Source organism: Lolium rigidum, chromosome 2 (genome assembly GCF_022539505.1).
Source record: "Lolium rigidum isolate FL_2022 chromosome 2, APGP_CSIRO_Lrig_0.1, whole genome shotgun sequence".
Classification (NCBI taxonomy): Eukaryota; Viridiplantae; Streptophyta; class Magnoliopsida; order Poales; family Poaceae; genus Lolium; species Lolium rigidum.
Genome location: NC_061509.1, coordinates 162849144 through 162861340, shown reverse-complemented (window position 1 = coordinate 162861340; position 12197 = coordinate 162849144). Strand labels below are relative to the sequence as shown.

General features: G+C 48.5%; 2 protein-coding genes across 2 annotated transcripts; one reads left to right on the top strand and one right to left on the bottom strand.

Annotated features, from left to right (window-relative positions):
- Positions 1 to 2538: 2538 nt before the first annotated feature.
- Positions 2539 to 2899, bottom strand: LOC124687606 (protein CADMIUM TOLERANCE 3-like). Its single transcript, XM_047221381.1, has 2 exons — positions 2817 to 2899; positions 2539 to 2683 (listed from the first exon to the last, which is right to left on the bottom strand). The coding sequence occupies exons 1-2, from the start codon at positions 2882 to 2884 to the stop codon at positions 2626 to 2628; spliced, it is 126 nt and encodes a 41-aa protein (XP_047077337.1). The 5' UTR covers positions 2885 to 2899; the 3' UTR covers positions 2539 to 2625.
- Positions 2900 to 8090: 5191 nt separating this feature from the next.
- LOC124687605 (replication protein A 32 kDa subunit B-like) lies at positions 8091 to 11824 on the top strand. Its single transcript, XM_047221380.1, has 10 exons — positions 8091 to 8314; positions 8423 to 8533; positions 9475 to 9572; positions 9659 to 9700; positions 9788 to 9865; positions 10852 to 10930; positions 11031 to 11102; positions 11180 to 11253; positions 11562 to 11630; positions 11704 to 11824. The coding sequence occupies exons 1-10, from the start codon at positions 8156 to 8158 to the stop codon at positions 11786 to 11788; spliced, it is 867 nt and encodes a 288-aa protein (XP_047077336.1). The 5' UTR covers positions 8091 to 8155; the 3' UTR covers positions 11789 to 11824.
- The last annotated feature ends 373 nt before the right edge of the window (positions 11825 to 12197 follow it).

The window sequence follows — 12197 nt, the reverse complement described above, 5'->3', positions numbered from 1 at the left end:
TTAATAAAATATAGAATATATGTCACAAAAAATATATCGTTGGAAACCTTGTTTGAATACGAATCTAATAATATAGATTTTGTAGACATATAATTTATATTTTGTTGACTAAATTAATGGTCAAACTTTATCTTAAACTGCGTGCACGTCTATTAAACCGACACTGAGGGAGTATGTAGACACCGGATGTATTAATTTATATTGAGTAATAAAGGATGAAAATAAATATCAAGAGATTGTTTCAGACTAGATAACCTTTCAACAGCGGTAATCTCATCTCGACAAGGATCCGGATAGAAACTCAACTACCAAAATAACCATTTAGACCATCTTCAGTTGCGTCCCCCAAACCGTCCCCCAAACCGCGCCGGATTGAGCGTTTGGGGGACGTGTTTCGTTCGTGCCGCGTTTGGGGGACGTCGCTCCCCAGTCGCGTCCCCCAAACAAAATTTCGCAAATTTTAAACTTAACTAGATTCGATTAGATTCGTCCAAACTTATATAGATTCGAACGAAATTTGACTAACTTTAAAACTAAACCTAATCTAGAACCACTTGCGGCGGCCGGAGGCGTCGTAGTACTGCTGGAAGTTGTACATCTCGTCGGTGACGACCTCCTGCTTGACGCGCTCGTCGACGGGCTCGTCCTTCACCAAGCCGCTTGGTCCTGCCTCGCCGTCGTCGGTGAGGTCCACCAGCGGGCTTGCCGGAGTCGCGGATGGACATGGCGATCGCCGCGTCCAGGTTGCCCTCCAGGCGTCCTTGTCGTCCATGGACGCCAAGAACGCCGCCCGCAGCCCCGGGCAGTCCTCGGGGTCGTCGCTGCCGGCGATGAGCCGCTGCTGCCGCTCGTACTCCGCCCGGCAGCCGCCGCTCGGCGACGCTTCCTCCGGCTCCTCCTTCACCTCCGGCTTCGGGATGAGGAGGGCGCCGCCGCGCCTCCCTTGCTGCCGCCCGCTGCCGCTACCGCCACGCCTCGTGTTGACGGGCGTCGCCGGCTCCTCCTCGACCTCCCGTTTGGGAACGGTGTACGGCGCCGACCGGTACGACGAGGACCGGCGTCGATCGCGCCAGTCCCGAGGAAGAAGAGTGCGAGGAGGACGAGTACGTCGTCCTCCTCGGCTGCCATTGAGGAGACGGCGGCGGCGACGACGGCATCTCGAGCCTTGGAGCGCCGTTGCGGAGGCCGCGGATGACGTTCTCGAGGGTACGCCCCGGAACGCCCCAGAATAGGGCGCGGCCTTCCCTGTTCCAGCTGTTGGGCCCGCCGATGAGGCCGGTGGTGCTGTGCATCTCGACGTCGTACTTGGCCTTGAAGTACGTGACCCACCAGTCGTCGTTGTCCTTGGCCGCCCATGTCGGATCCGCCCGCTCCTCGGCGGTGAGTTGAGCCCGACGGGCCTTGATGGCGTCCCACCATTGCTGCGTGCGCGGCTCGGCGGCGGCGGAACGCCAATGCCGTTCACGGCCATCTTCCGGCCGCCGGCCGCTTGGCAGCCCGCATGTCCGGCGGAGCCGGATACGGGCGTGGTACAACGCCCACGCCTCCGCCACGGTGAGGCTGCCGCGTCCGAAGCCGTTCGCCGCGGCGATCTTACGGGAGGACGAGCTCGACATTTTTTGAGCGGCGAGGAGAGGATCTGCGAGGAGGAGGCGCGCGGCGACGAGAAGGATTATGAGCGGCGATAACGCAGGGCGTCTTAAAACAGCCGGCGGCGCGTGGGTGGTTGCACGCAATAACTCCGGCGCGGACGGCCACGCGGCCATGCACGACGAGACGCGTCCTCGCGTCGCTCGGGAAAACAGGGACGCCATTAACGTCGCTTGACCAAAGGTAGGCGACGGGGTTTTAGCCATCCGTGCCGTTGACGGGTCGGGCCCGTGTCGGTTGGCCTCGCTTTTCGTTGTGTCCGGCGTCCCCGGAACGTCCCCTGTGGGACGGGGACGGGCTCGGGGCGCCGGACACCGTATTGGGCCGCGCCGGACAAAAAAGGGCTTTGGGGGACGCGGCTGGAACGCTTTTTTTGTCCGGCGCGCCCCAAATCCCTTTGGGGGACGGTTTGGGGGACGCGACTGGAGATGCTCTTACAGCGTTTTATTTCCAGTGAGATTTTAAGCAAACTCCACGATTTCAGCTACATGTAGGCTGCCACTGTATTCGACCATCGCGCCATGACTTGTGTCTAGCAGTTTGGTCTACCCTCCTTCTGAAAAGAAGGTGGTATACGCTTTGGACGAGTTGAACTATATTCAGACATGCATATTTCATCGGTGCCATAGTGCGGCGCGAGTACATTACCTTCACCGTGAGTCCATCTTGCTGAATGCTGATGGACAACACCGTACGAAGTATATGGGCCCTTAATTAGGATCAAGACTAATAAACTCGTAGTAGCCTTACTGCATACACTTTTGTAGCGGAAGATAAGTCAACACTCCAGCAATTGGTCCCCAAATTCCCTTTACTGCCTAATGAAGTTCATTGGAGATTCAGATTACAGATATTACTCCAAAGGCCTCGTTTTAAAAACATCTAAAACCTGCGGAACATGTAGAGACCCCGACGTAAGTCACGCGCTTCCGGCGGCCAGGAGGAGTGGAACGCCGGCGAGAAGCAGCATCGGTTTCAAACACAGCAGATCCAGTCCAGGATGCTGGAGCAGCAGTCGTAGCAGCAGGAACAGCTGCAAGCATTCCGCGGCCACAGTTATACCAACTAATTATTCAGTGTGAGAAACGACGAAACAAGCGATCAATCGAACAGCGAGCAGAGCCGAGCGGGAAGAAAACAGGAAGGGCTGGATCGGGCGCACGTACCATCCGTCCAGGCTCTTGTCCTGGAGGTCTTCGGTGGCGGACATCGACTGGGCGGTCGGGGGATCCATGGCCAGCCCTCTCTCCTCCCGTGGAAGACGATGATGTGGAGAAGAAGGCAGCGGCGGACTTGGGATTACCGGATTAGGAGTGACACTGGAGCAAGGCAAAGGGCAGAGGCGAGATGAGATAAACGGGGCCAATATAAGTGATGACGCACATGGAAGGGGCAGGTGGTGCGCGGTGTAAAGAAAGCTCCTTTGCCGCGATTTAAGGCACTTTGGAGTTTTGCACCGCCCTATTTGGTGCGTGTCCCACTGATTGCTCGTGCATTCATTTTCCACAGGTTGCCAGCTTGGCTTCACCTGTCCAACGAAGCAGTTAACGGCTTTGATGAAGGAAGTCATCACGGGAAGATAGCCCACTTTGTTTGAAGGACCAGCAATGGTGTGATGACCTTAGGGTTGTTTCGTACGATTTTGTCGATACACCTTAGAGCATCTCCAACCACGAGTTCCATAGGTCCTGATAGCGATTTGGAGGCCGGCGTGGTTTTTGGACTCGCACCGGTGCGCTCTAAACGGCGCCGACTAGTTTTCGAACCCAATAAAATCGTCGGCATCCCCGTGCCAGCCCCTTCACGTAGGACGCGAATCGGGCGCGTCGGTGCCTCGCGGCACGTCAGAAAACCAGAAAACGAGCGTGGGCTCTGCCTGGCAGCCCGCACCGATTTCCCCACCTCCTACCCACGCCCGAGCTGACTCCCACCCCTCTAGATCGCCATTGACGTCGTTGTCGCCGCGCCCCTACTTGCAATAGAAACCGCCGCCTGTCCAGGAACCGCCGTCCATTGACACGGCCGCCACCCCTCGATCGACGGCCGCTGTTTCGCCCGGAACAGAGCTCGCCGCCACCGCGGCACAACCGCCCTGCCCGCAAGGTGTTCGTCCGATTGCCGCGATGGACATCGACGACGAGATGATGGTGCAGCTGTTCATGGAGGAGCAGAACGTTGAGGTTGTCCGGTGGCAACAGCAGCAGCTGATTCTGACGAGCATGTTGCACGTTCGCCAGCCTTTCTTCGTCATGCCTCGGCACGTCGGCTCAAAGCCAGGCAAGAGGAAGAACATCAACCGACATCGTCAAGCTGGCGCAATGTTGTTTGAAGCCGACTACTTCAACGACGACGCGACTCATTCGTCGAAGGAATTTCGGCGCAGGTTTAGGATGAACAAGGCGCTGTTCTTAAAGATTGTCTACAGCGTCAGGGAGTACGACAACTACTTCATGGCCAAGCAAGATTGCACAGATTTGTGGGGCTTCACCTCAATTCAGAAATGCACTGCTGCAATGCGCTATCTTGCATACGGAGCTCCTCCAGATACAATCAATGACTACCTACAGATGGCAGAGTCGACATGTTACAGAGACTCTCTACAAGTTTTGCCGAGCATTTGTTTGATTGATTGATTGTATGAATAATTTAAGTACTATTTGTTTGATTGCATGAATAATTTAAGTACTATTTGTGTGATTGTATGAATTATTGAATATAGTATGAATAAAATGTGAATTATATATTGTTTCAAAATATTGTCCCCGAATAGAGGATGCACTGCCGATAGCCCCATACAACAGTACCAACGACCCTGCCGGTGACAATTTAGGACACACCGGTGGAAGTGCTCTTATATCCTAACATTTCCCAAACAACCCTATTATTGCTTCATCTTGTCGCGTTTATAACTTACAGTGACAAGCCCGTTCCCACTCATCTACACGCCTTTTCCATTCCTTTACTTCCCTGGTCCACAAATAAGTGTACCTATAACTTTGTCCTAAATTTATTTTATTAAAATTTTACTAGCTTTATGTAGATAAGTATCAATATACATAATGCCAAATTGGTAAATTATAGAATTACATTAATGTGATGATATTAATTTAGTGTCATAAATGTTGGTACATTTTCCTATAAAATTGGTTAAAGTTTAACTTAGTGCAAAGCTAGAAGTACACTTATTCGTTTATTCGTGAATGGAGAGGTTGCTGCACTAGATGCTATAGAGCCCACCCTATATCTTTGGAAAAGGTCCAAAACAAACCTTGCACTTATAGAAGAAAGCTAAATTGAGCACCTAAATTTCAGTCCATAAAATTGGCAATTCAAAATTAGCAATGCGGACATGTATGCCTTAATGCAAACTCGACCCAATTAGGTTCCTAGATGGGTCACGCCTGGATAATTCATCCTTTCGAGTTAGGCCGTTGGGTTGGATATTTCATGTCTATTTGTCGTCCAGACACAGATAGATTAGACGTGGGTTGACTCCCTCGAGATGCCCTCATCCAGCGAACCCAGTGCCACGCCTCCTGCCGCGGAGCCATCACCGCGGGCACCGTACCACCAAAAAAGTACATTCTATGTCCTAAACTCTTAGTGGTTGGGATAATCAAACCTCGAACTCAAAGTTCATCACGTTTGTGCACCATAAACTATCTAATCCTAGTTCAAATTGAACCCTAGAAATGTTTGGTGCATCGGGAAAAGGATAATCCCCACCGGAAATACTCATTGTCTCACTACCTAGATAGGTTCGCATGTAAGATTCATCTCCTATCCCATTCCATCTTCCTCATCATACACCGGTGGTGGCATTTGGGTTAGGGAGAGGCAAGAGGCACCGTCCTGAGCTTCTTACTTTTCTTCTCTGGTCGGAACCGGCCAGGATAAGGAGTGGGAGGAGGTGGGACTGGGTAGCGAGCAGTGTCAGAGCTTGGGCGTTGACCCCTTAAGGCATCTCCAACAGGGTGGCGCAAACGGATGCGAGGAGATCGTTTGTGACCGCGCGGTCGAAAAATGTGTCTTTACCCAGCCCAGCGGCCTGACGCATAGTGACTAGGCTATCTGCGGAGACGCAAATGCGGCCCAAATATGTGGAACAAACACCTCAAATCTTGATACATATGGATGATTACATGATTAATCACATCCAAACCCCATCCACCTTTTAATCCTACAGAGAACTACTCACGCATGGTGATGGAGAGTGAGTACATAGTTGTTGGTGATGACGTTGGTGGCGGTGATGATGAAGAAGCTCTCGAAATCCCTCTCTCCAGGGTGGAGAGCAGGATCAATATGACCCCCGAAACGAAGATCGTGGTCTCGGCGGTGCTCTGTTTCGCAAAACACTCCGTCCTTATGGCAGGGTAGGTTTTTAGGGTACATAAGGCACCACACGAAGGGGGAGCGAGACGATGATCGAGGGCCAAACGGGCCCTAGTGGCGCGCCCTGTACTGGTGGGCGTGCCACTTGGCCTCGTTTGGGCCTCGTGGATTCCCTCTCGTGATTCAAAGCTCCATGTCCCTTCATTCGGTGAAAAACTTCCGTGGTATTTCCCCAATTTTATTTTCTGCGAAAACTGACAAATACAAGACTTTTACTAAATACAGCGTTAGATTTAGCAGTTTTATCCAAGTATGATGAGATTCTGGAGAAATTCTTCGAGCAAAGTGTTTGGACAAGTAGATATATTTGAGATGTACCATGTGGATGTTGATACGACGAATGCATCCTCCGGAGACGGCGATTAGATATTGTCTCACGGTCTAAGGATTAGGTTACGACGCTTTCATAAATATGGTAACGTTGAACTCGATGCGACTTCAATCGCCTTACAATACTTATATGGAGAATGTACATCATATCATTTCTCAATAATATAATCTCATTTTGAATGACTACGTGTCCAAGATCGGGAAACCTCGACCAACCAATTGATCACAATGAACTAGTTGTGCACATGTGTGCTCACCAGGGACCCTGATTTATTTACAATACCACACGTGTATCAATGTTTCCGACTGATACAATTATAGCATGACATGAAACTATCTGATATATAATAATAATAAACACTATTTATTATTTGTCTCTAGGGCACTATATCCAACAGGAAGAACATAGGAAAGAGTTACGACATAAGAGAGGGGAGTGCAGGGCAGCTGGGCCGCCCAGGAACACAAGGAGCTAGGCAGGCCCAAGGCGCCCCTCCTTTGACCCTCCTTCCAGAGGGAAGGCCTTGGGGCCAAGGTTTGGTGGGGTGGCCCACCAGGGCCAACTGACCTAGGGAGGATGGCCGGTGGCCAACCCACCCTCTCCGACCGACCTAAGTGCGGTGGCCACCAGCCCCTCCTTCAAGCCCCTTACTCTTTGGCCCCTTTAAATAGAGGTGCCCCACCCCTATTGGTGTGCAATTTTCTTTTAAGTTTTCTCCTGGTCCTTTGGTTGGTCGTGTCTCTCTCTCTCTCTCGCCCTTCTCCACGTACGCCAAAAGGCTGCACCATTCTCACCGTGATCGCCTAGCCCTGGACGGCTAAGCTCTCGCGGATTGTACCTATGTATGCATGGACTACGCCGCAACGATGAGATATCCTCACAATTGGGAGGATTTGCGGGACTCGACGAGCTCATCATCGTCATCGAGCTCCTCTGCACTACTCGTTGAGTTGATATCGATCCAGTACCATTATTGCAACTACATATGATGGATCTTGAGTGCTCGTGTATAGGTAAACATTGCGATAACCATGAGAAAAGATCCAAACTCAATTTGGTGAAGTAAGATCTAAATGGCCCATGCCTAGAGGCTAAAAAGAAGTGGGTACCAAACACTAAACTAATCTATTGAAAACACTACTTTTATTAAGAGTCCACACATAGATCGGGTTTCCCACCCCATCTGACGTCGGCGAGGCCAAACCAGAGGGGGAAACCGACCTATGAGGAGGTGGAGGTGCCGGCGGCGCTAGTTTCTTAGGTGATGACAACTACCAAGGTTTTTTCCCTTTTTTTTTCTTTTTTCGTGTTTTTTGTGATCAAATAACTTTATATGTTACTCAAGATTGATACAATCATTCTGAAAAATATTTACTCCCTCCGTTACTAAAAAAGATTATAAATTTATTTAGATACGAATGTGTATAGATATATTTTACTTGTAGATACCAAAATCAGACTCTGCCGGTTGCTTATTTTACTCCGGACTTGACCCGACGCTGCTCCGCCGCACCACGGCGGCACGGCTCCAGTCCACCCACGCGGCGACCTGCCTCTGCCAAACCATCGTCGGGCCGCGCGCCGCTCTGCCACACCCATACCGACGACGGACGCGCGCGGCGGCCCAAAAAATTCGTAACCGGAGCGGCGCGGTCTTGTCTTCCCCCACACGATACAAAGCCCCCTTCTCCCTGCCTGCCTCCTCCTCTCCCGCCCTCACCTCCCCCCTCCCCTCCTCCTTCCTCGGCAAGACTAGGGTTTTACCCACCGGACCCCGCGATGTACGGCGGAGGCGGCCAGTACGACGGCGGCGGCGGGCAGTACGACGGCAACGGCGGCGCCGCGAGCGCCAACAACCTCTTCGGCGGCGGCGGGTTCATGCCCTCGCAGACCACCAACACCCCGGAGGGCGGCGGCGGCGGCGGCGGCTTCAACAAGGTACCACCATCCCCCGACCCCTCCGTCCGAATCCGACCTAGTTAATCTCCCGCTGATCTGCCCCCCAAATCTTACGCCTTCGTTTCGTTGGGGTCGTTGTGTGCTCAGGGTCGCGGCTCGCAGACGCTGATGCCGCTCACCGTCAAGCAGCTCATGGACGCGTCACAGACCAACGACGACAAGTCCAGCTTCGCCGTCAATGGCTGGGAGGTGTCCACGGTACGGATCTCGCCTCGCCTCTCCACTTCACGCGCTGCCTAATAATCTTGTTCTGTAAAAAAAAAACGTTTCTTTGGAGCAGCGATTCGATTTTGTATGCTTGCAGTGAAATGTGGAAGGGTTTGTTTCGCATTCGAGTTAGCAGAGCCGAACCGAAGCCTTCCTGGGGACTGAAACCTGTCTCCTCCAAAAGTACCACTTAAGAGGAACCGGATCTGTTATCATACCTGTGGGCAACTGGATTAAAATTTTGAACATATGACGCTGGCCAGGCGTATTGGTTTGGCTATGAAATGGGGAAAGAAACACTAGCTTCGTTAGTGTGCATATTGCATTTGCCGAAGTTTTGCGATTCCTGTCCTTTCCACTGCCCACACCCACCATCTATGATGTGGCCTAAATGGATTACACCAATAGCTCTCCTTTACATGCCATGGCTCTAACCTGCTAAACACCACTGACCACACCGTCGCCAGTCACAAACATAAATTGCTGGCCAGCAGTGTTCTGTTGTTCCGTTTGTTAGTTGCCGTTAGTCTGATGGAAGGGATGTGGGAGGGCAATGCAGCCTTCCCTCCCCTTGTCACATAATTTCTAGCAACATGACTGTCGTAACTCGTAAGGAGCCACTGTGGCACCCCAGTTAACATACACACATGGTCCCTAATTGCTAACAAACAACTCCTGCGACAACCATTCAACCAGGTTGGGGCTGGCTGGAGTAGAAGTGCAAGAATTGTGCTGTTATGTACTTACATATCGATGGGCCTTCAAATTTTGTGAAACGGGCGGTGTTTTAGATGTGCTCAGCTGCAGTTGGTCTTTTGCTATTTGTGTGTGTGTGGTTACAAATGGTTTTTCTTTTTGTACTTTTGCTCCCTACCAAGATCAGCAAAGGTCAACTCCTTTCTTCTCATTGTTTTAATTGCCCTGAATTGCAGGTTAGGCTTGTAGGACGCATGTTGAATAAGAACGAGCGGGTCACAGATGTTACGTTTGTTCTTGATGATGGTACAGGCAGGATAGAAGTGAATCGCTGGTGAGATGTCTCATGTATTTATTTGGTCTGTCTACAAAATTTTGGACCATCAATCATATGTATGTCGGCCTTTATTTATTTTCCAGGGAAAATGAGACGTCTGACACTGAAGAAATGAAGTTAGTCAAGTAAGGGTTAAAAGTTAACTTTCATTTGCTGGAAGATCAGTTTTGTATGCAACAAACTTGAGATCTTTGTACCTTTTTTTTTTCAAGTGATGGCGACTATGTTATTGTCAATGGTGGTCTGAAAGGTTTTCAAGGGAAGCGTCACGTGGTTGCTTATTCTGTGCGGTGAGCACTTTAATCTTTGTTGTAGGATAGTTCATAATTGTTTTCGTCTGTTAGGCTGTGGTTGACATTGAGGCGGATTATGGAACTACCATTTGACCAACTGTTTTGGCCTATTTTACTGTTTGGGAACCACCTTTTTCCTGCTGCTGTCGTTGTTTTTCCATTGCAGATTAAGAATAAGGAGTGTCTATTTCTAAGTCAACTTGAGAAATTCTTATATCGAAGCCTGCGTATTGCTATCATTGATCCTTTATCGAATGGAAATCGGATATCTATTTCTAAGTCAACTTGAAAAATTCTTATATCGAAGCCTGCCTATTGCAATCATTGATCCTTTATCGAATGGAAATCGGATAGTTACACTTACTTAAATTGATATGCAACTTCAGTTTTGGAGATGTGCAATGCACATTTCTACACATGGAAGTTTCACAAGAATTTTTGTGTAACTCTAGGTCCAGAGCAACTTGGATGACTTAGAAATAATGTTTTCTGGGTTGCCTTAGAAACAGCAAATATATATTACATTAGTAAAGAACGGTGCAGTTCAGCAACCGTGAACCGAGCCTTAGAATTTTAACGAAGTTCGCCGGATAAATATTTGGTCTTTATTGAACTATGTGACTACTTCAGTCCTCTTGCTTTATAAATCATAAAGGTGATTTGTATTTATGCAGCTTTTCCCTCTGCTATGAATAGGGAATAATAAAATATTGTAGTATACATGCACAAGCATGTGATTACTGTACAAGCAACCAATGTATCGATATATGATGTTGTAAAGATTAATCTAATGTTTGATTCTTTCTCATGCAAATGCATTGATATATTAGATGGAAAGTATTTTGTTATATGATGTGTTTAAAAGCAATAGCAAGATTTTCTGGGGTGATAAAGGTTGCTAACCTGGACTATGAGAATATTTTGTGCCCATTTGATATATGTGGCTACATTTTTCTTATATTAGTCTTACTATTTCTTGTCAGGCTTGTAACCAACTACAATGATATAACCCATCACTTTCTGTACTGCATTTATGTGCATCTGGATCTTGCCAAGGCTAAGGTACTATCATGCCATTTCTAGGATTTTAGTTTTTACAAACTGAATAATATTTATGATTTCTTATGATGCTTTTATTTATTTGGATTTTTAATATTGGTAGAGGTTGGCGTCTCAGCCCCAAGCAAATGCTAGTACATCAACATGGAACCAAGCTCCACTTCTTAATAATCAGGTGGTTTTGGGTACTATATCATCATTTTACTAGATCTCTCAAATTATTATCTAATGTTTTTGCTCTTCATTGCTCAGTCTGCATCTGGAAATACTGCTGGAAAAGAGTTAACTGATTTGGTCATGAGTGTGTTTCATGACCCAGTACTTGGGTAAGTTACTATGAATGATGTTCTTATTGTGTTATTAAGTGCTTTGGATTTTTTTTATTAACATTAATGCATACATAAATGCTTCTGAGTATGCTTGTCTTTGGTGGAAGAAGGTTGCAGTATCATGTTATGCTTAGTGTTTGTCTTTTTCCTGTAATTTGTAGTACTGGTCCCTCTGCCCCCTCCCTCCCATGATCATGGTAGTTACATACATAAGTTTTTGTACTTTATTTGCCTTAATATTGTTAGCTTCCTCTCGTTTATAGAATGGGTAATGAACTAATAATAAGTGCATTATGTTCCTACAGAAACATGGAGCATGGAGTAAGTGTCGATGAGGTTGCTAGCCGTCTTAAACTATCAGATGCAGTGGCCAGGTATCGCCCGTTCTCATCTCTTCCTCTGAATTGCATTTGACATTCTTTTTTCATAATCCTGTTTCTTTCACAGGTCGACTGTTCAACATCTTGCTGATATTGGCAACCTGTATCCAACTATCGATGACAACCACTTCAAGTCTGCACTGAATGGTTGAATATATTAGGATTCCTGTTGAGCTATTAAGATAATATAGGCATTTTCTTTGCGTAGTGCCTTGATGGTCCTGCAGCAGTCGAGACAAGATCAACTTAACAGCTAGGTTAAGTTGCATATCAAGTATTCGATGTTATGGACTCGAGTGGGTTACTTCAATGCCCCCAGCACATATATGCATGTGAGACAGAGACCTGCAATTAAGATCTTAGGGCATCTCCAACCGCGCGACCCAAACGGACGTGCTGGGCCGTCCGTTTTGGGCCGTTTGGGTCGCCGGCCGGACACGCGGACAGCGGCCCGTGTCCGCTTGTCCGTTTGGGTCGCGCGCTGCGCCCAACGCCCGAACGCATTGCATAATCCGAAAAACACGAAAACAAAAGAAAAAAAAGCAAATTTAAACGAAATTT